This window comes from Capricornis sumatraensis, chromosome 15 (genome assembly GCF_032405125.1).
Source record: "Capricornis sumatraensis isolate serow.1 chromosome 15, serow.2, whole genome shotgun sequence".
Lineage (NCBI taxonomy): Eukaryota > Metazoa > Chordata > Mammalia > Artiodactyla > Bovidae > Capricornis > Capricornis sumatraensis.
The window spans coordinates 29,790,370-29,818,216 of record NC_091083.1 but is presented as its reverse complement, the minus strand read 5'-3'; the positions used below and the strand labels follow the sequence as shown (position 1 = coordinate 29,818,216).

Below are 27,847 nucleotides of genomic sequence, written 5' to 3'. Positions count from 1 at the left end.
ACAGGATTAACTTCCTTTTCTTTCCTCATGTCCTTGACACAGTCCAGGAAGTCAATACCAATTATGTGTCTCTGATGAAGACATACCACACTTTTTTTTTCAAGTATTTAAAAATAAGAAATGCAATATTGCTGTCTAAATGAAAATGGCCATGTCAAATGTGATTAAAGCTAAAACCCAACTTTTCTAATATGTTCAGTCACTCAGTCGTGCCTGACTCTTTGCGACCCCATGTAAAAGAATGGTCCCACACAAAGGCCTTTGGCACTGGAAATTTGCGCTAAAGTTCAAAACAATCTCCCTTCCTTCGCTCCTTCCTTCCCTACTTCCCTTTCACTTGAGCAGATTGCAAACCTACTTTAAAGAACGTTTAAACTACTGGGATTTATCAGGCTTTTATTTACCTCCTTCCCTGGGTTATGGTTGGTAGCATTTCACTGCATAGAATGGAGCAAGGCTCACAGCAAACTTGGGAAAGAACCTGGAAAGGACAGGGTGTTGGGGAATGATCTATTGATAAAAACTCTTTTCTGGAATTTCAAACACAGGCACAAATGTTCCCTTTTAAGTTCAGTTGTACTATCAAGTGAAAAAGCAGTCAATTCTGCTGGGGATTCTGGACCCCCTAGGTAGAAGCCTCTTGGAGTAGAGAGGGGTCTGTCCAGATCAGGACATTGGGTTCCATCCTCCAGGCAGGATGGTGAGTTTGATAACTAGCATCTCTGCCTCTGAGATGGGTCCTTTGGGCCTGAGATTCATGATAGCTGGGCAGCTGTGTGCTTATTCTCAACAGCCAAATTCTAGAATGCTTGGCCATTAGACAGAGCCTAGAAGGAGAGGCTTACTCCTTCATAAAATTCTGGGGCATAGGGTTTTCTTCTAATCATCATGCATGCATGCATGCATGCTAAGTTGCCTCAGTCGTGTCTGACTCTGTGCAACCCTATGGACTGGAGCCAGCCAGGTTCCTCTAGATTCTTCAGGTAAGAATACTGGAGTGGGTTGCCGTTTCCTTCTCCAGGAGATCTTCCTGACTCAGGGATTGAACCCATGTCTCTTATGTCTCCCGCATTGGCAGGCGGGTTCTTTACCACTAGCGCTACCTGGGAACTCTAATAGGCATAAGAAATCCATTTGCTTCTTAGACTGAAAGGGACCAAAGTCACGTGCATCTCAAGTATCAATGTTTCTGTATCCAACTTAGGGGAGAGATGTAGGGGCAAGCTCATGAAGCTTGCAGGTGGTTGGATCCTATGGTCAAGTGAGAGGGCTTTGCTACAGGATGAAGGATGGAGTCCTCTTCCCTCCCTCATACACCTGCAGTCTTCCTGATCACAGATCTGAGTGGTCCATACAGAAAGGATGAATGCTCCTAAATGTGCATCCACAGTCTGCATATATGTGGATATATATGCAGGACATATATAGTTCTCTGCTAGCACTTGGAATCTGACAGTCTGTACCACATAAATACCTATGAGAGCTCTCGTGAGTTCCTATCTCTCCATCAGGTTTGCAGGGGCAGAAGGATGCTTTTAGAATATTATCTTGAATTCTATGGAGCATATGTTCTCTCTATATTCCAGTCACTTTGATCTTAATGGGACACAGAAGATAGAAGAAGGGTCTTAAGATGCTATCTCAAAATCCTGGGTAATGGGACTTCCCTGGTGGTCCAATGGCTAAAACTCCAAGCTCCTAAGGCAGAGGGCTCAGGTTCGATCCGTGGTCAGGGAACTAGATCCCGCATGCCACAACTAAGAGTTCATATGCCGCAACTAAAGATCATGTGTGCCACGACTAAGACCTGGCACGGCCAAATAAATACATAAATCTAAAAAAAAAAAAAAATCTTGGGTGAGGAGCTCATTTCCTCATAACCTCTCATGGAGTAGAAATTAATTATTTGGGATCCCAGAGATGGGGAACTCAGCAGGAAGGACTTCTGCGGGTCGGAATGGGAGGGAATCCAAATAAGCAATGACCTGGGAGAAAATGACTCCTCCCTGGACAGGCGATGTGGCCTCCAGGATGACGTCACTATTCTCACAGAGACACTGAAGGCCAAGTGTAATTTTCTGGGCTTGCCACATCTGGAGTGTGTCTCATTCCTCTTTGCTCTGGCTGATTAGATTTTATTTTCTCTAAGGAATCCAAATGACTTCATAAGAGAATACTGTCTGGGAAGACAGCGCAAGAACAAGCATTCACCTTCTGTTTAGAACAGGCTGAAGGGAAATAAGAATAGAGACGATTACCCTCATTAGTCTAAGATGAAGCTCAGTTGTCAGGCCTACAGTGCAGGTCTGCTAAGGTCCAATGGGTGAAAAACCGAAAAGGGAAGAATCTCACTGTCGAGTTGACCAATCACTTTTTAAAGAAATGCAGTATTCTTTTGTGTTTGTTTTGTAAGAGCCTGAACAGAAAGAAGGCGTCATACTGTTAAAGAATTTTGTGGGCCCTATGTTCCAAAATAACTTTGCTAAGTGTTTAGTTGTGCCTCCATTCAAAGAAAGAGAAAAAAAAAATCTGGCTTAGTTTTTATATCTGCCCCTGCAGTTTGTATAACCCATATAAAATAAAAATCTATATGTTACAAAATAGGATTTTTTTAATATATATATTTTCCTTTTGTAAAATTATACGTATTTAAATACACTTGATATGTTACTATAGGTAAATTAGAAATTTTTTTCTAATACTATGAAAAAGGCAAGAGTTTTTTTTTTTTTAATTGTCAACATATATTTTATATTTACTTTATCCTTTTCACTGTACCCCAGAGAACCTTTTATGATTCAGGGGCAATTTGGCACTATTCAATCCTACTACTCTGACTTGAAAATAAAGTTTGATTTGCACACTATATTAAAAGTAAGGGAAATATTTATAACAATTGTAAGCTTTTCCTTATTGATTAGAACACAGCCTTTTGTCACTAATTATTACAGAGGTGTTCTAAACTTAAGAAACGATTTTTAAAAGGAATAATGTTTGTTGGTTTTTGATTTTTAAACTGTACTCTACTCTGACACCACAATATAGAAATAGATTCACTTTGGAACAAACTACAAATACATTTACATGGTTTGTGACAACTTAATTGTCTACCTAGAGAATTGAAACAGCTAGCTCAGCTGTTAGTGAGCTAGGTTACTACAAATCTTGTCCAAGGCGTTCTATTTCTTCAATCAGGAAGTCAATGTCTTGGTGAGTTGCTGCAGGGTTCGAGATGACCATGCGGAAGAAGTTGACCTTGTCGCCCAAGGGCTGGTAGCTCACCATCGTGGTCCCATGCTCCATCATCCTGGCTTTAATCACGGGAGCCACCTGCAGGAGAGACGAGACCACTGCGATGACTGCCTCTCCCAGGGCTTCTTCCTATTATCAAAGGGTCCAGCGCCAGGTAGCATTTTGAGTCTTTAACTAAACAACCAGAACCATACCTGTTTTCCCTTAAAGGAACTGCTCACACTTTTTATGAGAACAGAGGGCTAGAACAGTTTAATACATCCAAGATCTCAAAGGCGCTGAAAGGAAGAATCAGTGGTGGGCTATCAGGAGCTTGACATCTTATCTTTGACTTTCTACTTAGTATTTTGTGACAACAGGAAGAATCTGATGGTGGTTCCAAGCATAAAAAGTTTAGCAATACAACATTTGGGGGACTTTTTAATCCTTCAGTAAATATAAAAACATTGGAAGTAAGACAAAATTCAGAGACTGGATACCACTATCAAGTGATGTGTGAAAATAAGCAGATTTTTGAGATCTTAAAGCAATTTTCATTCTTGAGATCCTAAAGCTTCCTAGTTTGAAAAAACACTTTTTGTTTTACATTAGAATATAGCTGATTAACAATGTTGTGATAGTTTGAGATGGACAGCAAAGGGACTCAGCCACACGGATACATATATCCATTCTCCCCAAAACGTCCCTTCCATCCAGGCTGCCACATAACATTGAGTAGGGTTCTCTGTGCTATACAGTTGTTGATTATCCATTTTAAATACAGCAGTGTGTACCTGTCCATCCCAAACTCCCTAACTATCCTATCCCCCATCTTTCCCCCTGGCAACCACAGGTTCTTTCTCTAAGTCTGTGAGTCTGTATCTGTTTTGTAAATAAGTTCATTTGTATAATTTCATTTTAAATTCCTCAGTTCATAAGATGATTTGAAATATATTTCCTAATAGTGATGAAGAATCAGCTGAGGCAAAAAGCTGCACCCCCAAGGATTTAATATTATGGAGTTGAATCACAGACAAGATTTCACCACATTTATGCCCGATGGATAATTACAGCCCTTGGTCCTCTATTGTGTATGAAATTAAGATAAAATGTGAGCGAGTGAAGTCGCTCAGTTGTGTCCAACTCTTTGCGATCCCACGGACTGTAGCTCACCAGGCTCCTCCATCCATGGAATTTTCTGGGCAAGAATACTGGAGTGGATTGCCATTTCCTTCTCCAGGGGATCTAAATGCTTTAGTTCAGCACAAATGCCTTTCTGTCTCCAGTTCTGAGGACTCAGCTCCCAGGGCTCACCCAAATGAATCTGCAACTCTAACAAGACCTCCTTATTCCATATCCCTTGGATGTACTGCACATATTTTTATCCCTTCACATCGTCCTCAGTCTCGCCATGTCACATGTGTTCTGTTTGCTTAGAATCCCTTCTCTTCCAGTTTGCATCCTACAAAGACTCCAAGGCTCCACAACAGTCATACACCCACAAGGAAGCCTTTGCTGACTTCTGTAATCCACTAGCACATTTTCTCTAAGTTGTAAGTACATGATCCTTAGCCACAGAGTCTGTCTATATTCTAATTCCTATCATCCCCTCACTTATGTGAAAATATACTTCATCTTTGTACCCAACTGTAAGCTCCTGGAGGGCAAGGGTGGGGTCTTTCAGCTCCTTTATCAGCACAGCACTGTCTGCACATGGAGGGCTCCCTGAGTCCTTATTGACTGTAAAGAGTGTCATAAGAGGAACAGCTCCCAGGATGAGGCATACATTTTGAATTATGTCCAACTATACGCAGGACCTGTCCACATATTTTACCACTGGAGTTTGTAAATATAACATTGATCTTTTCGGTTCATGGCTGCAAATACATAACCAGGGATGTAGATATCAGGGAAGCTTTGAGCTTAGGCCAGATCTTTATAGTCAGCAACTCAGTTCAGTATGGGAACCATGCCCTCTATCACAGTTGTATTTGTCTTACATGAAGGATAGATTCATGTGACTTTTGAATATCAAGACTTAATGTGACCACTGGTTTGCAATGAGGTTTTAATCCTCAAAGTACTCAGTGTGAACAATCACCATGGCTCCTCAAAAGGATCAGCAGCAGTTTTGTTTTCTACCCATTTCTGAGGCCTGGAGTCTCTTCCACATTGTAATTGAGCACCAGTTTCTCTTGGCAGCTCAGCAATTTCAGCAGATTCCCGCTGAGTTGTGAAGTCAGGAAAGGTATGACCTAGTGCTTATGTTCAGCCCTCATAAACATGCTCTCAGAACACAGAGGCAGTCGAGTTGTTAAAAGTCTGGACAGACCAGTTCTGTGTGTCCTGGCTCGGCAGGAAGCCACAGAGGATAGGGGACCTGTGACCATGGCTGAAGATAGATGTTCCCTAAAGACATGCACTTCTGTCAAGGATGACGAGGACACGAAAGGCCCGTTATACAGGCTGAGGTCCAGGTCAGAGGGGCGCGAGTCCTTACCTTGGAGAGGCGGCTCAGTCTCTCTTCATCGTTGTCCAGGACACGCAGGCTCGGAGGTACGTACCAGAAGCAGACGTTGGTGTGCTGAGGCTGTGAAGAGGAGGGTAAAATTCATGCTCAGCTCCAACAGGCAAGTTTGAACATTTCAAGAATTTGAAAATTCGAAATTTCCAAATTTCAAATCTGTTCTGCAGCGTCTAGATACAATCCTACTTTTAAACCTCTAATCACCTTTGAACTGCCTGCCTTTCACACCATTATACAATATTTGTGTGTGTGAGAGAGACAGTTGGATTCACACTTCCGTTCTAAATGGTTACCCCCTCCCCACTGCTTCTCCTTTGTCATGGGCTCACTTACTTGGACAGTACATTCTTAACTTCAAAAAATACCACTGAGAAGAGGTGGGATGGGGACTTCCCTGGTGGTCCAGTTTCTAAGACTTTGCGCTCCCAGTGCAGGGGTCCCAGGTTCAATCCCTGGTTAGGGGACTAGATCCCACATGCTGCAACTAAGACCTGGTGCAGCCAAATAAATACATAAATAAAATATTTTTAAAAACCACAAAGAGTTAGAATGGACTAAACTTGGGCGGGGGAGGGGGGGCACTGTAGAAATCAGAATACATACCTTTCCATCAAACACCATTTCATAACCTTCTCGGTTTTTGATGATATTGTATAAATACTCCGCCAGCTCCAAACACTTATCAATATGTGCTTCAAATCCTGTGGTCCCCTACGTGAGAGAAGAAGAGAGCTTAGCAGTCAAGCTGAGGAAGGTGGGCAAGCTCTCAGGTGAGATGGGGGGATGCATCTCTCTGGACACTGGTGGTCTTTCGGGCCCTGTGGCCTCTGCTCTGCGCCAGCACTTTGCTTACACAAGACCATGTGTGTAGAGGCTTTTCTAAAAATTATTCCTCCTTTCATGCTGTCCACATCAGATGCCCCTGTTACCTTTCATGTCATTACAGCTCTCCACGGCAGAATCCTTTTCTTTCAGAGCCTCTATTCCCCAGCCAATTATTTTGATTACTCGAGGGGAAACTTTACAACTGCCACTCAGAGGAGTAATTATGGAAGTCATTAATGACAGGAGGGCTGGCTATTCTTTTGCTGCAGATAAAAAGCAGCAGCAGAGACCGCCCCTCCCCCTCCAGGATGTCTGCTGAGTCCCTGCCCATCAGGTGAATTTGCCATTTCCAGATCCCACTTTTGTTCACCCATTATAGAACAAATAGGGTAGGTGCTCAATGAATATGTGCTGGACAAAAGAATCACTGACTCGTGAGAGGCTCACAGATGCTCTATTAGCCTGTCATTTTGCAAAGCTTATTAGATTTCCCCTCTGGGGATAAATGGGGCTTCCCTGGTGGCTCAGGTGGTAAAGAATCTGCCTGCAACGAGGGAGGCCCAGATTTGATCCCAGAGTCGGGAAGATCCCCTGGAGAAGGGAATGGTTACCCACTTCAGTATTCTTGCCTGAAAAATTCCCTGGACAGAGGAGCCTGGTGGGCTATAGTCCATGGGGTCTCAAAGAGTCGGACATGACTGAGTGACTAACACTTGGGGATAAATAACTCCTATGTCTGTAATGGGTGAACATTATCACAGAGGCCTTTTATGTTCCAGCTGTTGGAAGCCCAGGATCTGGACTTATGAAAAACAACACAACAGCCTTGGACTACAATGATTTCACTGACAACGGAACACACTGGGGCAGCGGTCCCCAACATTTTTGGCACCAAGAACTGGTTTTGTGAAAGACAATTTTCCACAGACCAGGGGTGGGGAGAAGGCTTCAGGATGATTCAGGCACATTACATTTACTGTGCACTTTGTTTCTGTTTTTATTACATCAGCTCCACCTCAGATCATCAGGTATCAGATCCTGGAGGTTACGGACTCCAACACCAGGGAATTACTTTTCACACGGCTTTACTCCTAACTCCACTGGTATGTGTGGAGTTCTACAGGAAAGCTTAGAGAAACAGCGAATGCTCGTCCCAGGAACTCTGAGAATAGACCTACCAGTGATTAATCCAACCTGGAATCCAGAGGAAGTAATAACGGAGATAAGATGGGCCCACTTTCCTGTTAACACACAGTCTCATCATCTCATCTAAAAGGGGGATCTAGCAGAAGGATGACTTGTAGCATCGGAAACACATTTTTAAGAGTAAGCTGCATTAAAGAGAGCTGATGGGTTCAGAAATCCATTTCTTTAGGGACTGCCACCCTTGCTGACTGATTCCTGTGACTCCAAGTGTCCACCTGAGGCCTGGACATCCAGGCCATCACCCGTGCACTCAAAGAGTCTGTGGGTGCCAAAGATTTACCATTGGTTTGGACCAAGTTGGCAGTTTGCATCCAGTTGGGATGTACGTTATGTAAGAGGGAGGGGAGTTTACTGTTAGGCAAACTGTATCCTTGGGACCAGGCTAGCATTGGATTTCAACTTGCAGGGACCTGATCCAGGATCTGTTCAGGACCAATATGACTCTGACCCTGTCCAGCCATATGGCCTTGGCTAACTTTTCTGGTCACATGGGAATGATGGTGCCTGTAATATTTCCCACACAGAGACATAGCGAGGTGAAATGAATGCTCTGAAAATGAGTGTGAGCAAGGTGAAATGAACGCTCTGAAAATGAGTGTGACTGTACCATAAAGGGAGTAGGGTTACCAAAGACAGGATGGGAGTTCTCTAGCCCTGCTAGTCTGGGACTCCACTCTGGCTAAGCTCAGGAGTAATCCATCTGCCCTGTTGAGATGAAGGCTGACACATCAGGGGACTCTGATGTGCCTGTATAAGTCTGGGGTTCCTCCTTTCAAATTGGGTGTTCATGAGATTAAGATCCATATTTTATTTTCAAGGTTTTGTAGGTTTTTAGGAGATTCTCTGAAATTCATTATATTAACATCAAATGCTTGTTGAATCATTACAGACCACACAGCTCTTCCTGTGAGAATGATAAAGGCATCTACAAAGCCTTATCAGGCAATGCCTCTCCATGACCCGAATCACTGGGAAAGAAGCTAAAAGCTCAGATGACCACTTCTGGGTGGACAGCAGGTTCTCAGTTTCGGGGCTACGCTGAAGGAGGTTCAGGAGAAAGATGTTTTTTCTTATCCCTCATCCTTACACACTCATAATGGGTTTGGATGGACCCACTCAGGCCCTCTTACTTCTCATCTGAATGGTAACATCCTAATTCTTCTTCAGTCAATTGAGATGCTCCACTAGCTCAGCATATGCCCTTCAGTCCCTGCCTGACCATCTTCCTGGGATGTCCTTTCTACCAGCCCTGCTGGTCGAGGTCTTACTTATCCTATCCATCCTGTTCACAAGCAATCTCAAAGGTCAGTTCTTGATAAATTATTTTTGGCTCTCAAATGAGGACTGAGCTCTCCATGCTCTAACTCTTCAAGGTGTGTCTGTGTTTCTTTTATAACCAGTTGTGTTCTATTTTAAAAAAAATGTTTATTGGAGTATGTACTACGCTGTGCTTAGTCACTCAGTCATGTCCAACTTCACAACCCCATGAGGCTCCTCTGTCCACGGGGATTCTGTAGGCAAGAATACTGGAGGGGGTTGCCATGCCTTCCTCCAGGGGATCTTCCCAACCCAGGGATCGAACCCAGGTCTCCCGCATTGCAGGCAGATTCTTTACCATCTGAGCCACCAGGGAAGCCCTTATTGGCGTTTAGTTGGTTTATAATGCTGTGTTAATTTCAGGTGTACAGCAAAGTGACTCAGTTGTGTGTTGTTGTTTAGTTACTAAGTTGTGTCAGATTCTCTTGCAACTCCATGAACTGTAGCCCACCGGGCTCCTCTGTTATTGGGATTTCTCAGGCCAGAATACTGGAATGGGTAGCCATTCCCTTCTCCAGGGGATCTTCCTGACTGAAAGATTGAATCCAGGTCTTCCGAAGTGGCAGGCAGATTCTTCACCACAGAGTCATTGGTTATACATATACATATATCCACTTTCATTTTTAAGATTCTTTTCCTATAGAGGCCGTTACAGAGAATTGAGCACTGTGCTGTACAGTAGGTTCTTATTAGTTATACATATATCCACTTTCATTTTTAAGATTCTTTTTCTATATAGGCCACTGCAGAGAATTGAGTCCTGCACTGTACAGTAGGTTCTTATTAGTTATCTATTTTGTATATAATAGTATGTCAATCCCGATCTCCCAATTGGTGTTCTGTCTTTTATGATGGTCATTGGTGAATTTCTCTTTCCTGCCTGGAAACTGTAGCCCCTGATCTCATTCAGCAACAGATGCTCAGTAGCCACTTATGAAAAAAATTAATATTTTAGAGAGAAAGGGAACATTCACTCACTCAGTAAGGAGGGCCAGACATCCATTTCCCTTTAATAGTTTCTCCTGGTTTCTTTTTTCCCTCAGCTATTTGCCAGCCCCACAGTTATCTACACTTTCATTATGGAGGTCAATCAGAAAACTATAAGAAAATCTGCCAATCTGCATAATCACATACAAACATCAAGATTTACAGTAAAAATTCAGCAGTTACATATTAAGCCATCACTGGAGGCCTAAAAAAAGGGACTCCTTTTAAGATTTTTTTCTTTTTTTCTATCTACACAGAGTTTTAACAGAGGTAATCTGTCAAGATGAAAAATAAGTTCTAGGATTCTCTAATAAAATAAAAGGTTTAGCCAATAAGAACAGAGTTGAGGACAGACACAGTGTCTGCCAGTGAAAAGCTTACAAATCATGTCACCATCCAGAGTACCTTCTAGCATTCCACATCAGGAGGCTCAATTTTTTTTTTTTTGGCATTAATTTGCTCCAATCAAGTTGTCTTGGATTTAATACGACAGTTGTCTTCAGTGCATTTAGCTCCATTTGTTAGTAACAGGTGAAAGAATAGGAATTTATACTTAAATTACTATTTTCCCGTGGTTTATCTTACTAAAGAGAAAATGTGGATTCACTGGAACATTGTCTTCTCCAGGTGTATGGGATAACAGAGGGTTTGCAGATTAATGTCACATTCCTTCTCTTCCTCTTCATTATTGTTTTTGCAAATGCAAAACAGAATGACATGGTCAACTCTCATGGTTCTTCTTAAGGAGAGTGACTTCTCCTGCCCTGCCTGGCGTTATGACATAGTTAGGCATATCAGAGGGTGCTTACCCTTGATCTGGGTTGTAGGACTGTGATTATTACTTTCATAGCTATTATCATTTCCTTTTTTTAAAAAAATGCAACTTTAAGTTGAAAACCAAATGGATGCTTTTGTCATTTAGATGTCTAGATACTTAGGGCTTTATGTAAGGAATTAAAAAAATAGGTGTCCCTGTCCTCTAAGTAATTCAAGTTCTTTTTTGAAGTTCTTTACTCTAGTCTCTTTCTGTATTTTACACAGAAACAATATGTTGACTTTCATTAATTATAAAGAGTTATCCACATGTCTTCATTTCTGTTCACATCTTACACATGAATGTTAGAAAATGAATTATTCCTTCACACAAAGATGATGTACAAGAACTAATGAAACTATTTTAAATTCTGGATGATGATAAACTAATTTTCAATGCAAAACATATGTGTCTGTAAGTTACAAAGTCACTGTGACTTCTCTATCTCTCTTTTTATCCCCTCTTCTGGTGCCTGTATCTCAGCCCTTTAGAAACTGGATCCCCTGTCTTTATTTCAAGCTTCACTGGTCCTGCTCTTGAGTTCGCACCTGATATCTTCCACGTGATTTCTCTGAGAACCAGCCGGCTGCACCAAGCTGGCAGGGAGGCTTCCGATGGAAAAGCAGCAGCAGGAGCCAATGAACCATGTCAGATACATTTTTGTGTAAATATAGCTAATGATCATGATCTTACTAAAAACACCAGGGGAACAAGAGACAAAAAGAGGGAGAGGGACACTGAACAATATTTAGAGGCCAAGCTTTCCTCAACTTCTTAGCTGATGTTTACCTCTGTCATTTTATTATTCCCACCAATCAAGGAAATGAAACGCCTGCTCATTTGAAAACAGCCTGAGAGTATACCAATAAGTCTACATTCTTGATGGATTTATTACTGCCAAATGAAAGTGTCATTGCCAACAGAGTGAGTCTCGACTTGGGCAGTGGGGACCAGATACCTGTCCTTGTCAGGTGCTCAACTTTCAAAAGAGGAAGGAGTCCCCTGCCGAGATCAAGGGCTTTGAGCCCACTCATCACACACCTTTATGGGGCAATAAGTCACCCTGGGCCTCACTCCAGGTGGCTGTCTTGTACTTAGCAATACTTAAAGAAAACTCAATCAGGCCACATAACATGATGGAGGTTTGCTGGAAGACCATGTAGTCAGTCCAGCCACCCCTGGAAACCAGCTAAGAATTTTTGCGCATTAAGCAAGACCATCTTTCTAGTTAAACTGCCTTTTTCCAGGATGGGTTTAAAGAAGATTCCATACAATATTAAGTTGGTCAAAAAGTGAGTTTGAATTTTTCTATCAGATGTTATAGAAAAGCCTGAATGAACCTTTTGGCTAACTCAATAGATGTCCACTGTTTCACTCCTAAGTCCCCTCTTTTTCTTATTAGCCATCCGCCTGTTTGAACTGTTTAAGGAAATTCAGTTTGCTTAAACACCAGCATATGGACTGGGTACTGTGGACCTGGTCCATAGCTCTTTCTATAGACCTGACGAAGGAGCCATTCTGTGGTCTCATCCAGCTGACCAAGTCATTTGCTTGTTTCTATGGGGCTGACCCTGTCACCTCTTTGTGTAGGATACGTAGAAATCTGAGAGCCGAATGTCCCTGGGGGTCCAGTGGTTAAGAATCCACTTGCTAATCCACAGGACACGGGTTCTATCCATGGTCGGGGAAGATCTCACAAGCCTCAGGGCAACTAAGCCTGTGTGCAGTGCGACTACTGAAGTCCATGAGCCCTAAAGTCCATGCTCTGCAATAAGAGAAGCCATCACAATGAGAAGGCTGTGCGCTGCAACTAGAGAATAGTCCCTGCTCACTGCAGCTAGAGAACAGTCCCTGCTCACTGCAGCTAGAGAACAGTCCCTGCCCACTGCAACTAGAGAAGGCCCATGCACAGAAATAAAGTCCTACCACAGTCTAAATAAATATATAAAATAACTAAATATTAAAGGAAAGAAAGCTGAGAGTCAAATATGTGGACCATTTCCCAAACACACTGGACCTAGGTCTCACCAGCTTCCCTCTCATCTCTCCCTTCGTCATGTTTCCCACACATACTCTTAACAGTTGGGCTTTCCTAGCAGTTGGGTTTTTCCAGCATGTCCTCACTGGCTCTAGCCATTGCCTCCTGTGGGAGATAAATGAAACGAGGTGGAAAGTCACCAAGCTGTGACATTTAAGTTAGAAATCTGGTCAAAGTGAAAAATAAAATCTTTGACCTTCCCAGTCTGCTTACATTTAACCACACATGTGTGCTCTTGGAAGCTATAATCAGGTCCAGCCAGTAGCATACAACATTAGTTACAGAGTTCCGTGTCTGAGAGAGGCGTGATCATCCACAGTTAAATTCTGAGGCAAATAGAGAAACCAAACTAAAGGAGGTCACTAGGAAGTTCCAGGGTCTTTGAAAAAAGCTTTATAACTAGAGGTTACTCTACAAAATGACAAAAACAAGCTATCATGCTGATTTTTTCCTTTTCTTTTTTGTTCTCCAAACAAATAGTCTACATTCAACCTACCCAAATGATCAATCACTGGGTAAAAACCAAGAGTTGGGACAGGAACAGCAGTGAAACAGCTCTTAGGAATCCAGAGAGTCTGCTGTATAAAGCAACATGGATTGGTTTTTTAGATAAATGAGCATTAGAAGCAATTTGGCTTAAACAAAAAACAACAAACACACAACAGATTTCTTATATTTCTGCCCATGTAGAATGCAGATTACTAGATCTAGGATTCAGGAAACTTAGTCTTGAGTAAGTACTTTTCAATTTGGAAGTCAATTTTTGACATGTCCTAACAAGGGTCACCAGATACAGTGTCTGTTTTTAGTTGCCATTCAGCCAATTCTGGGGTGCTTACCTTTGCCCTCCACATTAGCCAGAGTTTAAAAACATCAACGTGGCGTCCGCACTGCAAGGCCTTGTCTCCAGTGTCATAGGACAGGTCATAGTGTTTATCTTGTTGGAAGAGGTAGGAGGCATGCATCTGGTTGCAACTCTGCATCAATCCCTAGAAGAGAAGAGAAAAGCTAGGAAACCCTGTGCTTAGCTGCTCAGTCATGTCTGACTCTGTGTGACCCCATGGACTGCAGCCAGCCAGGCTCCTCTGTCCACTGGGATTCTCCAGGCAAGAATACTGGAGTGGGTTGCCATGCCCTCCTCCCGGGGATCTTCCTGACCCAGGTCTCCTGCATTGCAGGCAGATTTTTTTACCATCTGAATCACCAGGGAAGCCCTTAGGAAACTCTCTACTGACTTTATAATGTGTTCTATTGGGTTTACCTTGTGCTGGAAATTATTAACAAAAATATATAAGAAAGAGGAGCTGAATATCCTGAAGAAAGAAAACAGTAAGAATTACATGAGAAAAAAAAGTGAGACAAGTATCTGAGCAGGATAGACTGTTGCGAGAGGTCAGTTCTATGGGAAAGAATGGCTTAGGGTCAGCTATTACCAGAGGTTAACATCAGGGCATATTTATACTTTTACTCTCCTTCTTAAGAGAAGGAATTCATCTTTTTTTTTTTCAATTTGTTGATTATTTCTGCTTAAGCTTCACAATACCCTTTATTGTGGCTGGTTATTAATAATTCCAATCTTACAGATGAGACTGAACGTCAAAAACTTTATGTAAGCTGCTCTGTAGCTTTTACCTAGAAATGGAACAGTTGGGATATAAATCCAGCTCAGGTAAATTTCAATAAGAAGGCTTTTTAAAATTTTTTTTTAAATCACAGTCAGAGTCTAATGTTCATTGGGAGGATGTCCTGATGTTCTGGTTTTGCTTAATCAAACTATTTTGAAAACTCTTTGGTTTTATAAATTATGATTAGTGTGATTCTCCTACTGTTTCATTCATATTGAGTTCAAGTACTTTACCATTTAGCTGTAAGGGTTTGAGTTCTTTATGGAAATCACAGTTTTTAGGACAGTTCATTGTGGTGGTGGTGGTTTAGTTGTTAAGTCATAGCCAACTCTTTGCAACCCCATGGACTGTAGCCTGTCAGGCTCCTCTGTCCATGGGATTTCCCAGGCAAGAATACTGGAGTGGGTTGCCATTTCCTCTTTCAGGGGATCTTCCTGACCCAGGGGTGGAACCTCCATTACCTGCTTGGCAGCAGGATTCTTTATCAGTGAGTCACCTGGGAAACCCAGTACAATTCATTGCTATTACCTTAAGATGCTAAAATCTAAAAAATAAAGACATTTGTACTCTGAGGTCTTCAAAATAGTGAATCTTTCAGATGTCATACTCCTCTCTCAAGAAGGATTAGAGTCTGGGCACTGTGTTTTCATGCTCACTTGCTTATAGTAGTTACAGTGGAAAGTTTCATTGTCAGTGACCATTAATTTACCCTGGCACCACAAGCTAACTATGGAAAATGGGTGGCAAAGTGATTGAACTATTTCAGAGACCAGTGAATGAATCATGTTCTCTGACTAAAACAGCATCGTCAGCCTCCTTACCACACTGCAATTTGTCACGAGCCACAGGAAGTCTTTGACGCTTTGGTTATCTACAGTGTAATTGTAATTTTACAGAAAATTTGGCCTTGACTTTTTCCCTTTGTGACTCATGACAAGAGAAGAAAAGACTAAACTGTGATCGCTTGGTTGAAGTTAGAAGTGAGAGCCCCTTTTGAAAGTTCTCCAAACTAAAACGAAATGCAGCTAAAATTTGGTCTAGATCCTGAAAGACCAGACTAGGTCCCCAGATGGTAATAACAGATTGGGGCTCAGTCTTGTAGTCTGGACATCATATTCGGTGGAATTCACTATTTGTTTGAGAGTGGGAGAAATTCAGTACAACGTAATTGTAATAGAGCAGTAGAATGGGACTCGAAAGCCAATAAGACTAAAAATTGCAATAGGTGAATCTATTTTGTTTCATGGTCCCAGAAACTTGGCACCATTTTTCCCCCAGCCATGCAAGCTCATAGCTAGGTGCCTTCAATCCTAAGGGAGACCACCCAGGGAGTGTGGAATCATGGATAGGCCAGACCAGCTTCTACGGGGATAGGAAAAGCAACTCAGAGCACATGACTTCTAAAAGGTAAGACAGCACCAGTCTCCTTGTACGAAAGGACAAGTAGAAGTGAGATAAAAAGGGGAGATCATATTCTGATTCTGAGCCACTATATCCCAAACTTTAAAATACATGACTAGCTTATGGCTGTAAAAGGGTTGCTGTCAAAAAAATTCCCCTGATCAAATAAACTTCAGAAACCATCATAAATATCATTTTTTTTTCAGATATTTATAAAATATATCAGCAATTAAAGGTTCAGATACTCCCTGAAATTATGAAACTTGTTTTCAACTCTTTAAGCTAATATATTCCAAGTTTTTTTTGAAAACCAAGAACTCTCTTATCACAGAATATCATCTGATAGAATGGTATTATTCCTTGGACCTCTATAAAAGAAATGTTATGAACTCTTGGGTTTCAAAGGGATCCTAGAGCTGTTCATCTATTGCTTCCCCCTTCTTCTTTTTTGGTCATGCCACGAGGCATGTGCGACCTTAGTTCCAAGAAATTGAAACCTTGCCCTTGGAAGGTGGAAGCATGGAGTCGGGCAGTCCCTATTCCAGCCCTTTCTATCTTTCCATCCTCTTTCTAACAAGTGCTTGTCCAATCTCCATTCAGTCAGCTCCCCTGATGATGAATTTATTCCTACATAAGTTATTCATTACCTGTTGGGCAGCTTAATTTTTAGAAAAGCATTCCTTTTATTGACCCCAAGTCAGACTTCAAATCATGGTTATTGTGATTTTGTCATCAAAGCCATACCATCCAATGTGACTAACTCAGCTCCCTGAAGCCTTAAATAAAAAACAAATCTCTCCAACCTGAGTCATTTATGTTGTGAAGGCTGCTTTCCTCTCATCTCTTTAAGTTAAACCTTTTCTAGCTTAGATTAAACATCTTTAGTTCTTTCAACTACCTCTGTTCATGTAGATCAATGTTCCTCACTATTGGAGGTCTTGCTTGATGGGGTCTCCTATACAATTAGATGCTAACCTGAGCAAACCACTCCAAGTGTGGTTTAACCAGAGGCCAGTGAGGGACTGCCACCTCCCTCACCCTGAAACTCCACTTCTTTCAATCCCATGACTAATTTTTGAATGGTATTTCTCTCTTGACCCACTGTTGACCCTGCAGCTGAGTACAACCTAATGTCCTATGCCTTCTTCACAAGCACAATAATTCAGCCACGCATGGAACATGACTGTCTCGTCTAGTCAGAATATAACCATCTTATATTTGGACATAAGAGCAGGGCTTTACAGCTATCCTCACTGGCAATTTCCCCTACTGTGGATGTGGCTCACTGTTCCATTCTGTAAAATGGTCTTAATTTTGTCGCTGCACACGATACTCTATCCAACCCCAACTGCAGATGTGGCCACGAGTGAGGAAAGACATACCTCTTCTCTAACCAGGAGAGCAGAGCACTGCAAAGGAACGCCCATCATCTTATGCGGATTCCAGGTCACAGAGTTGGCCCTAAAGGAAACAAATCAGGTGAAGAGGGTGGCACCCATGCTAGGCTCAGACGACCCCTTGTGAGGGCTCAGGGTGCTTGGCACTGTTTCTCAGACTCCAGCATGACATTAACTTACAAAACAAGAGGGGGACCCTTCAAAATCTACAAAGAGAGCCAGGAAAGGCTGGTATCTCTCTTCAGCTCCATGGTGGTCTGAGAGCTCTGAGTGACTGGGGCCAACCTGTCCAGGGTCCCTCCTTTGGCCACCACAGAGCAGGGCACCAGGGGGTCCCTCATGTGCCTTCAGTGTTCCCGCCTCTGACCCAACTGTAGTGGCCTGGGGCTCAGAGCAATGGCTCATTCCACTGCTGAATTTTGTTCTTTTCCCAGTCCAGTTTCTCCTTCTTTCCACTCAGGTGATGACTAAGTGTTTCAAATATGTTCTTTTACAATAGCTAGCTCATACCCTGCTTCCATCTCTTCTCTCATCCACAGATATCCTTTTGGACTGCAGGGAAGATAGCCTGTGGCTCCCATGGCAGCTTTCAGCCTATTTGTTCCAACACCCTTGGTAAGCAGGATACTCTCTCACCAGTCACAGTGATGCTCAGCTCAGGGGGTTATGCTGTTTGAAACTCCTAAACCACCGTCCTGGTTCAGAGTCCTTTAATAATAAAAATTGCTATTATGATTATTATTATTTTAATCTGGATATACTGTCTTAGCTGATGTTTGGTTTCCACTTCCTCCTCCACCGGGTACCATAGTTATTTTCTAGTTCTGTTTACAGCTCTCTCCTCTTCCTTTTGCCTCCAGCCTAAGTTCCAATTTGTAGGGTATGGCTCACGGTGTCCCCACACTAGATCTCAGGCTATGCGCCTAGGCTGGAGTCCTGTCACTTTCCTGAACCACTTTTCATCACACCAAAGTCTGTTTAGTTCTCAGAAAATTCTAGTCTCATGATCTTGGGTCTCCTGGTGCTATTTCCTCTTCCTGGAACATCACCTCCTATGGCTTCAGTTGGTTACATCCTACTGATATTTAATCTTTTAAGGCCAATCAAGTATCATCTCTGCCGAGTTCTGCAACTGCCTTCAGCTTCTCTCCTTCTCACTCACCGTGCTGCTCAACCCTCTTCCTCCTCCAGCTCCCGGTAGAGCAGCAGCTCACTTCCCATGAGCCTCTGGGCCTGTCTCTGAGAGACCGAGGCATCCTCGAGGAGGAGACTCGGGAACGTGACCTTGGCACCAACAGACTCACAGGAGGAAGGAGAGCAGGACAACATGCAGCGGCTCCTCCACAGGGTTGAGCAGTACTGGCCCTCCTCCAGCTGAGTGACAGACGGGGCTCACCCCACTCCCAGCACTCAAGGTCCGAGGACCTTGGGAAGAAATGAGATGCCAGGAAAGAGCCCATTCCTCTACTTGATGAATGGCGGTCAGCAGCTGGCCCGTCAGGGAACACTTACTGGCCTAGGGATCTTATCTGAATCGATGAACAGTCTGGCTCACTGTCTGGTCTTTCTTTAGCTTTGACACTGGCTGTCAGATATATTGGAAGTGAGGAAAGAAGCCAAGGTGGTTCATGGCCAGATGGGATGGCTATACCCCTGGACAGAGGACTGAAAGACTTCATGAATAATAAAGAAACGGGTATCGAAAAGCTCCTTCTAGGAAAACAGCTCTTTGCTCTTTAGAATGAAACTAGAGTCAAGAAACCTGGGCTCTGAGCAGTAGGTAAGTTTTGGTAAAGGGAAGGGAGCTCAGGAGCCAGACAGTCTGAGTTTGCATCCAGGTTCTATCACTTGCTAGCTGTGTGACCTTGAGCAGGTTACCTTAACCTCTCCATGCCTAGATTCCCTTGTCTATATAAGGAGAATAATAGGAAATTGTTTGGGATCTCCTTGTGGTCCAGTGGTTAAGAATTCACCTTGCAATGCAGAGGATGTCGGTTCAATCTCTGGTCAGGGAAGTAAGATCCCACATACCATAGAGCAACTAAGTCTACGCGCTGCAACTACTGAGCCTGCGTGCAACAACTAGAGAGCCTGTTCACTGCACCAAAAGACCTTGTGTGCCACATGCAAATAAGACTCAACGCAGTCAAATAACTAAATGTTAAAAAATAATAAATCATTTGGATAAAGTGCTTATAACTGCATCCAACACAATAAACAGTAAATAAGCCTGGCTCTTGCTACTAAGTTCAACTCTATCATTTAGAGCTTTGTGACCCTGGGCATATGTACACAGCCATTCGGTACGTTCTATACTATTCTATAGCTAGATGCCCAATACTGACAAAACGCAGCTTTATCAGTAATGACACTAAATGGAGGAGAAAATAGCTGTTTTCCACGTTTCTGACTGAGGGTGTTTACTTCTACACAGCGGCCCATTTGTCTTTTTAGACTAGAAGCTGTCAAGTCCCCCACTGACTGGTCCTTGAATTCTCCTAGAGGGGCTGCCTCATAAAAATGCAAAAAGATGCAGACAGTGATTCAACGACATGGCATTAGTTCATGTGAGAAATGCTGGCAATTTGTGAAAAGCAGCCTCAGGTTCATTTCAAAATGTTTTGCCTTGAGATGTTATTCTTCTGTGACTTTCAGTAAGTTTATAGAGAGCTGAGCCCCCTAGGGCTCTTGGGAGACATTTCTCAGTGCCCGCCTGTACATGCCAATCTCAGAAGATCCCAAACAAACTGGTTAACTAGCCCCCTCCTCATCCTTCCAGATCTCTTCTCTCTCCTTTATTCTGGACCTCAATTCTTCACACCCCTTTCCCCCCATTTTCCTCCCAAGCATTCAGCTCTCAAACCTTAGTGGTGTGGTTTCATTCTCTTTCTTTCCTCTCCTATCACTCTTTGCAGTTTTTTTTAAAGTTCTGTATAAAGCACTTTATTCTGTAGTACTTTGGTGCTTGATTTGCATGTGTGTGTATGTGGATGATATATGAGAATCACTCGGAAATTTTTCAGCATTCACATGCTAACTACATTTTCTATTTCCTATGTGGCAGGCAATGCTCTAATTGATTCACATGGATAATTTATCTAATCCATGTAGCCCTGTGATGTACACACTGTCATTGTACCAGTTTTATAGATGGAGCGACATCTTGCCCAAGAGCACATAGCTAGCAAGTGGGATTCAAGCCATTGGTTGTCCACAGGGTCCTTGCTCTAATGGTGACCTAATGCTACAGGTATCCACTGAAAACCATGGAGAGTCTGAAATGTTTCCTTTTGGGGTGTGACTGGCATGCTGCTGCTAAGTCGCTTCAGTCATGTCCAACTCTGTGCAACGCCGTAGACGGCAGCCCACCAGGCTCCTCCATCCCTGGGATTTCCAGGCAAGAACACTGGACTGGGTTTCCCTTTCCTTCTCCAATGCATGCATGCATCCTAAGTCGATTCAGTCGTGTCCGACTCTGTGCGACCCCGTGGGCAGCAGCCCACCAGGCTCCTCTGTCCCTGGGATTCTCCAGGCAAGAACACTGGAGTGGGTTGCTATTGCCTTCTCCAACCTGTTACCTAGATGCCAGTAAAAAATGGAAACATCCTTGTGGTGGTTTAGTCACCAAGCCTTGTCCAACTCGTGTGCATATGCGTATTGAAAAACTTCCCCAGGCCGCTATGATATACTCCCAACACAATGGTGCTAGGTTTCTGATGTAACATTTGAGAAAAGTGTTTTATATACAAGTTCATGTTAGCTCAATGAAAGACATCTCCCCAAAAATGTCCCTCACTGTCTTCAACACAATATGCAAAACTGTAACATCTGTCAGGGAGGACACGCTCTGGAATTTCTAAAGGATTATTAACAGAAAATATAGCAAGGCAAAAAGAGCACTATATATAAATCGTATGTCAGCATTTTGTAACATCTGGCGTTCTTAGTGTAATTGGAGTGTGACTTTTCCATTGGAACGGCCGAAAGCTTTGTTCAGGTTTTCCACAAGATGTTATAGAAACACTCAAATGAACTTTCTGGCCAACCCAATATATACACACACACAAAGTATTTCAGAAGGAAGTGAAGGAAACAGAAGCACCGGCTTTTTAATAAATGACACCTGAAGAGCTGGTCTCTTATGACGCATTCTGCCCCAGGAAGCAGCTCTCCTGGGTTCACCTCCTCCTTCCCCTCCACATCTCTGTTTCCTACCCTGAGCATCTCTCCCCTCCACTCCTCCTGCACCTGGTCCTCTGTGAAGCCCCAGTAGCTCCTCCTCAGTCCTGGCCTCCACCTCCCCTTGAACCCAGTGTGGCCTTTCCAAAGCACGGGAAATGCCACTCCTCTCTTCAGTTCAGTCAGTTCAGTTCAGTTCAGTCGCCCAGTTGTATCCAACTCTCTGCAACCCCACGGACTGCAGCACGCCAGGCCTCCCTGTCCATCACCAACTCCTGGAGTTTACTCAAACTCATGTCCATTGAGTTGGTGATGCTATCCAACCATCTCATCCTCGGCCATCCCCCTCTCCTCCTGCCTTCAGTCTTTCCCAGCATCAGGGTCTTTTCAAATGAGTCAGTTCTTTGCATCAGGTGGCCAAAGGTGGCCTCTCTTCAGACCCCCACTATGGCTGCTATAGGAGGACCTTTCTCCAGTGTTTTTCCCAACCCGAGAAACACAAGGATCTCTATGCACAATAAGGGCTCGAGTGGCAGTGACATTCAGCTGAGGGATTTACCTTCATCTGGATTTGGCTCTGCAGGCAGACCCTCCGCTGAGACTCACTGGACAGGACTTCCGGATCCTCCACTAGCTTCCTGGTCTCTGACACAAATCCATCTTGGTCTCCAACCAAGTTTGTCTGAACTTTCCCCAAGGACCCTCTCAAACCTCTGTGACCCTGCTCTTCACCTTAATGCCCTTCTTCTGCTTCTGCCTGATGAAGCTCCATGCCCCCACACCCAGGGGGAAGGCTTCTTTTCCTTTAATAACCCTGTTTAGAAGGAACAATCTCTCTCTTGAGCCTTTAATTCCTCTGCCTTGACCTGTAATCCATGGTTGACTGCAGTCTCCCTACTAGATTCTAAAACCCTTGAAGACAGGCTTCCTAGCATATTTGACTTTGCGTCCACACTGTGCTTCATACAGTGGTTTGCCTAAGACATAGGGCCCATAACCAATGAACTGAGTTTCTGAACCTCAGGCCCTTAGGCGTGGGAGTAGGACTAAGAATTGGTAATTTGGCAGGATCTGTGCTGGAACCTTCAGCTGGGCCAGAAAGTCTTGAGAGTGGCCCACGACAATGGGTTCTTCCAGGTACACAGCAGCCTGCTGGCAGGAGAGATTAAAGAAAGGTCCGTTGACAATGCCCAGGAGTGCCAGGTCTCCTGGCACCCTCTTAGCTATCTCAGCTTGACAGTGTTACCAGAGAAGAAAGGTGCTTTCTGAGAAAGGCAGGCCCCTAGGTGCTTGTGACATTTTGTAATGTGGACAGCACTCTGGGATCCCTGTGACCAGGGGGCCACCTTCGGATCTGGGGGACAGGAATTCACGGATTTCTTCCATTTTAGAGTGAGTTCTCGTGCTTGGAAAGTGGGCATGGCAACACACTCCAGTATTCTTGCCCGGAGAATTCCATGGACAGAGGAGCCCGGTGGGCTAAAAGCCATAGGTTGCAAAGAGTGAGACACGACTGAAGCAACTCTGCACACATGCATGCAAGTGAGGCAAATTTCTTTCCTAAAAGTGTGTCTACGCAGATTTCCCCTGGCCCTAAAATCTTCACCAAAGAAAGTGAGCCTTCTGTTGATAAGTCACCCAGATGGATTCTCTCAGGTCAATGGATTGCTGGGGAGGGTCCACTCAAAGCAGAACAATGGTCCCTCATTTTTTTTTTTTTGCAGCTCCGTGTGGTACACAGAATCTTAGCTCCCCAGGGATTCAACCTGTGCCCCCTTCCATGGAAGCATGGAGTCTTAACCACTGGACCATCAGGGAAGTCCTGACAGTCCCTCATTTTTTAAAAGGACTTCTTTGGCTGTTAACACTTAGCAGATTTACTTCCAACACAGCTTCAAGAATTCTGGCCACTAGAGAGGACTCTGTGTTCCATAACGAATGTTCTAAGCTTTACTCTCAAAGAAGAGTCTTCAGTACAAAGGTGCATGGGTGTTTATTTTTCCAAAGCCCAGAGTATGTGATTTAGCAAGCTTTCAGGTAGTCATTGGTGGGGGGCACCCCTGGCTAGCTGTCAGCACTTGGAGCCACAGCTGGCATCAAAGGTATAGAAACAGCCTCTCACATTCTGTGCTGGTCAATTTAAGGGGACTCAACGATGAGAAGGTTCTGTATACAGGCCAATTCTTCTGATAGAATATCATATCATCTGAATTTTTGTTCGATCTTCTGAACAAGCACCTTCTGGATGGTTTTCTTTTCTTCATTCTCTTTTCCTGTTTAGTTCACTCCTGCTTTAGCTTCTAGTTCCAGGCAGATCTTCATGACAAGAAGGAATTCCGATCAACTAACCAGAAGCAGAGACCTAAAGCTGGCTCCCCCTGGGAAGAGGCCAGGCCTGTCCTCATCCACTCACACCTGAATGGGCACCTGTAGTCAGAGTGTGGGCAGCAGATTAGGGGACACAATCTGCTGACCTGAGCCTTGGCTGGTCTGTCTCGAGTTTTCTCCAGCCCTCCTTCTGCTAATGAGGCAGGGTGCCTCAGACTCTTCAGTAATCCCATGCCCTCCTTCCCCACCCATGCACTCTCTGCATGTGGGTAGGCCTGCATGTGACACAGCACACCCTGTCCATTCATTCTGGCCCAGCTGCCCTGCGTGACTGGTGCTCTCAGATGTTTTCAAGCTCCATCAGTCTCTTCATCTTGGTATAGAAATTATGCAAGATGTCCAGAGGTAGAGCCAGGGGGTAACTTCCCCTTGGCAACACCTGGCCACTTGGCTGGGCACAGTGGGCATTTGGCAGTTCTGGATGAATCCAGGCTTTCTCAGTTGCCTGGCATGTCAGGCTCCCTGATATCCTTGACCTGCCATGTTGTGATGGGAGAACTGGGAACTCTGAGCTCCCTCTGATTAGGGGCAGGAACCAAAACCTGAGACCAATTCTGCATTCTGTGATTGTTTTTCTTTTTCCTTTGGCCCTGAGTAGGCTTTATGCTAATCAAATATCACTTCCTTTATGCTTTGCAGCTTTTTCTCAATGGTCCCCTGCTTAGTCTCCTAAGTAAAGGTGATTGCAGCATCTATCAGAACTCACCGGAAAGAACCATTATGGAGATGAAGCCATCAGGTGATGTTATCACAAGCAGGTTTCACTTTAAGTCAATGGGCCACGTTAAACCACAAACCCCTCTTTCAACACTGATAAATTACAAGGTGTTTCTTTGCTTCACAAAATTATTTATTGGTTTCTTTAAAGCAGTGGTTATTATCCTCTCGTGAAACATGAGAGCTACCTGTCTCCCTAGAAAACAGTGGCTTGCCTGAAGCTTTTAACAATTTTGATAGTTGTTGGTTCAGAGATCCCAGGAAGGTTGTTCCTGAGTACTCTGGTCAACCATGGAGGCCAGAGATCTCTATGATCTCTATGTTTGAGAGACATACAACTTGGGTCACTTGGATAGGACTTGATGTCTCTGCTGTCTACACAAAATACTCATGCATTTATGACCACACAAGGCAAAGCACACAAGCACTGACAGAATGGGCTCACCTGTACACCAACACTTCTTGGACATTGGGTGTAATTTGCTTTTCACATATAGCTTTCACACTTTATGTTGTTAAGGAGAAAAATGTATGTACCTCTCCACGCCGCTTAGTTTCCACTTGTGTTTCCGAGACATCAGTAATCCCCCACCCCAAGCTGCCTGGAAAAGGAAGGGCATACAAAGAAAAGGTAGTGTTTTTTCATTGCCTGGTTTTCTAGAGTTTGGTATCTTTCAAAACAGTAAGCATTGCATGGAGTGAAAGTTACAGCCTCAACCCCAGATAACTTGGGGATTGGCACTAGACTTCCAAGGGTTAAGTTGGGGGGCTATTCTAAGGTCTCAGGCTCCATCCCACATTTATATGGGTGTAAGAAGCCAAACACTTCCTCAGTCTGCACGAAAAGGAGAAAGACCCTTCCCAATCCATCATTACTGTGCTTAGTCCTAGGGAAGCTCATCATTTCAGAACTAGAAGTACTAATATCTCCACAGTTTAGACTAAAAATGAATTAAAACCCTTTAAACAACTTTCACATTGCAAGGAAAACTCTTTCTGACAACTCTGAGTGCATATTATTAATATAAAGCCAAAATGACCTAAACCAGTCTACTCAACAACATAAGCCTCTTGCACTGGAATGGAAAGCAACTTATGCTTCCTTCGTTGATAAAGCCTCACAATGGAAAACACATTAGCTGAATCAAGCATGGTGCTTAGTGATGATGTGGCATTGATTCCTGATCTCATTATGGGTCATTAGCAGTTTTCAGAGGGTTGCTGATCATTGAGCCACACTTTGAGTCATGTTGGTCTAAACTTAAATTCCATTAGTTTGTCCTTCTAAAGGTTGACATCTGGTTTCATTTGAAAATGTCTTGATGAGTGCTCTCCATTATTTCTTGGTGTGACTAACTGTGGAGTCAAAACGTCTCATATATGGCCTATCTAACTAGCTGACCATACATTGGAAATTTGGTATTTCCTAGCAAGTTAAGTCTACTTTCCTCCTCAGTTATACTAGTTTCTGACTTGAGTTGAATTTTTTATCCACTGGATCTCCTAGATAAATGAAACTCCTGTTTACTCTTTTGATCATTCTCATAAGGAAGGAAGCTTTGCATGTATGTGACTGTGTATTTTCATGTGTGAGACTGTGTGTCTGTGTCTTTGCATGTGTGTGACTGTGTGTATGTTTGTGCGTGTGTGTGTGTTTGCATGTGTGACTGTGTGTGTTCCTCTGTGGATATTATGACCTAATGAACCAAGAGCTAAGTGCTCAGCTCAGGTCCTGGTCCCAGAAATAAGAATACTATCCTGTTGGGGAAGTTAAGTTATAGTCAGCCTCAGACAGCTTCTAGCACATGTCGTGTACTGTGAGTCATGTACTACATTGTCTCTGCCACCTTTAAAAGCTTATCTATCATCATCCTGGGAATAAACTCCTAAAGTTAAAAAAAAAAAATACAATACATTTCATTCCATGAGCTCCAGGGGCAAAATGTGCAAGAACATTTCCGTGGTGCTCCCTCTCTGATACTTACATCTACATGCATCCAGATCTTATACTTTTTGCAAATGTCAGCAACCGCTAACAGGGGGTCAAAGGCTCCATACACAGTGGTCCCAGCCGTGGCGCTCACAAGGAAAGGGACAAACCCCTGTGCAAATGAGAAAGCCCCAAAGAATGTAAACCAGCAGTCCAAGGATTCTTTTAAAAAGTTGTGGACATTCTCTTCCTATCTTACACATCTGTCTTTTTTGGAACCACCAGACGGGTTTTGACGATACCTTGGAGCCTAGTAGGAACGATGTTCGCCCTCCAGATCTGAGTTCTTCAGGCCATTCCGTTGGCTCTGCCAGTTGCCATATGAGATCAGACACTCTGGTTCTCAGAAGAGGCTGCACTGGACCCAGGGGTGTGTAAACTTGGTGGTGCCCACAAATCTTTGGTATATTCCAAGGAGAGTTTCTGATCTGCCCTCCCACCCCCCCACCCACTTACTTTCCTAGTCTTCCTTTTTCATAGCAGGGTTTCTGAACATAATAGAGTGAGCAGACAAAAGGATGAAGGGAAGGAACTCCTACTAGCCCATTATTCCTCATTGGAAAATCCCTAGATAACTTATTTGGAGTCTCAGAGGATTCACTTGGGAGTAAACAATAAGCCATGATTTTATCCATCTAAGTTGACTTAGTCTGTCTGGCCATGGCTAAATGAAAACTGATAGAAATAATAGACTGCTGACGAAAAATGGCCAAAGAATGTCACTCAGTCATGTCCGGCTCTTTGCGACCCCGCAGCCTGTAGCCCTCCAGGCCTCTCAGTCCATGGAAATCTTCAGGCAACTGGAGTGGGCAGCCATTCCCTTCTCCAGGGGATCTTCCCGACCCCGGGGGGGAACTCGGGTTTCCTGCACTGCAGGCAAACTCTAATGTCTGAGCCACCAGGGAAGCCCAAATGAAAACTGATAGAAATAATGGGCTGTTGCTGAAAGATGGCTGAAGAATGTCTCAAATAGGGTGAACAGAGTTACTCCATAAAGGCATGACAGGCCCTGATGTTACAGTCAGTCTTTAGGTGGCAGCAAAGGTTTATGTGGTTACAAGTGGTTCTAGGACCAGAATAAGGGGAAAGGATCCTGCTGCCACTTTGCAGGGGAGGAAAAGGCCTAAGAAAACGAATAATGATTTCTGAGATCCTAATAATAAAATTCATGCATCATGCTGTTGAACTGGGAACTGTAGAAGAGA

The 27,847-nt window shown here is 43.6% G+C and overlaps 1 protein-coding gene across 1 annotated transcript in view; it reads right to left on the bottom strand.

Moving 5' to 3' along the window:
- Positions 1–3,156: 3,156 nt before the first annotated feature.
- The window catches only part of GAD2 (glutamate decarboxylase 2), a 60,740-nt gene continuing 36,049 nt past the window's right edge, over positions 3,157–27,847 (bottom strand). Inside the window, exons 10-16 of the mRNA XM_068987285.1 lie at positions 26,638–26,754; positions 25,190–25,254; positions 17,354–17,432; positions 13,785–13,934; positions 6,362–6,469; positions 5,732–5,821; positions 3,157–3,330 (exon numbers count right to left, since the gene is read on the bottom strand). Of these exons, the coding sequence (XP_068843386.1) occupies positions 3,157–3,330; positions 5,732–5,821; positions 6,362–6,469; positions 13,785–13,934; positions 17,354–17,432; positions 25,190–25,254; positions 26,638–26,754 (783 nt within the window). The remainder of the gene's footprint in view (positions 3,331–5,731; positions 5,822–6,361; positions 6,470–13,784; positions 13,935–17,353; positions 17,433–25,189; positions 25,255–26,637; positions 26,755–27,847) is intronic.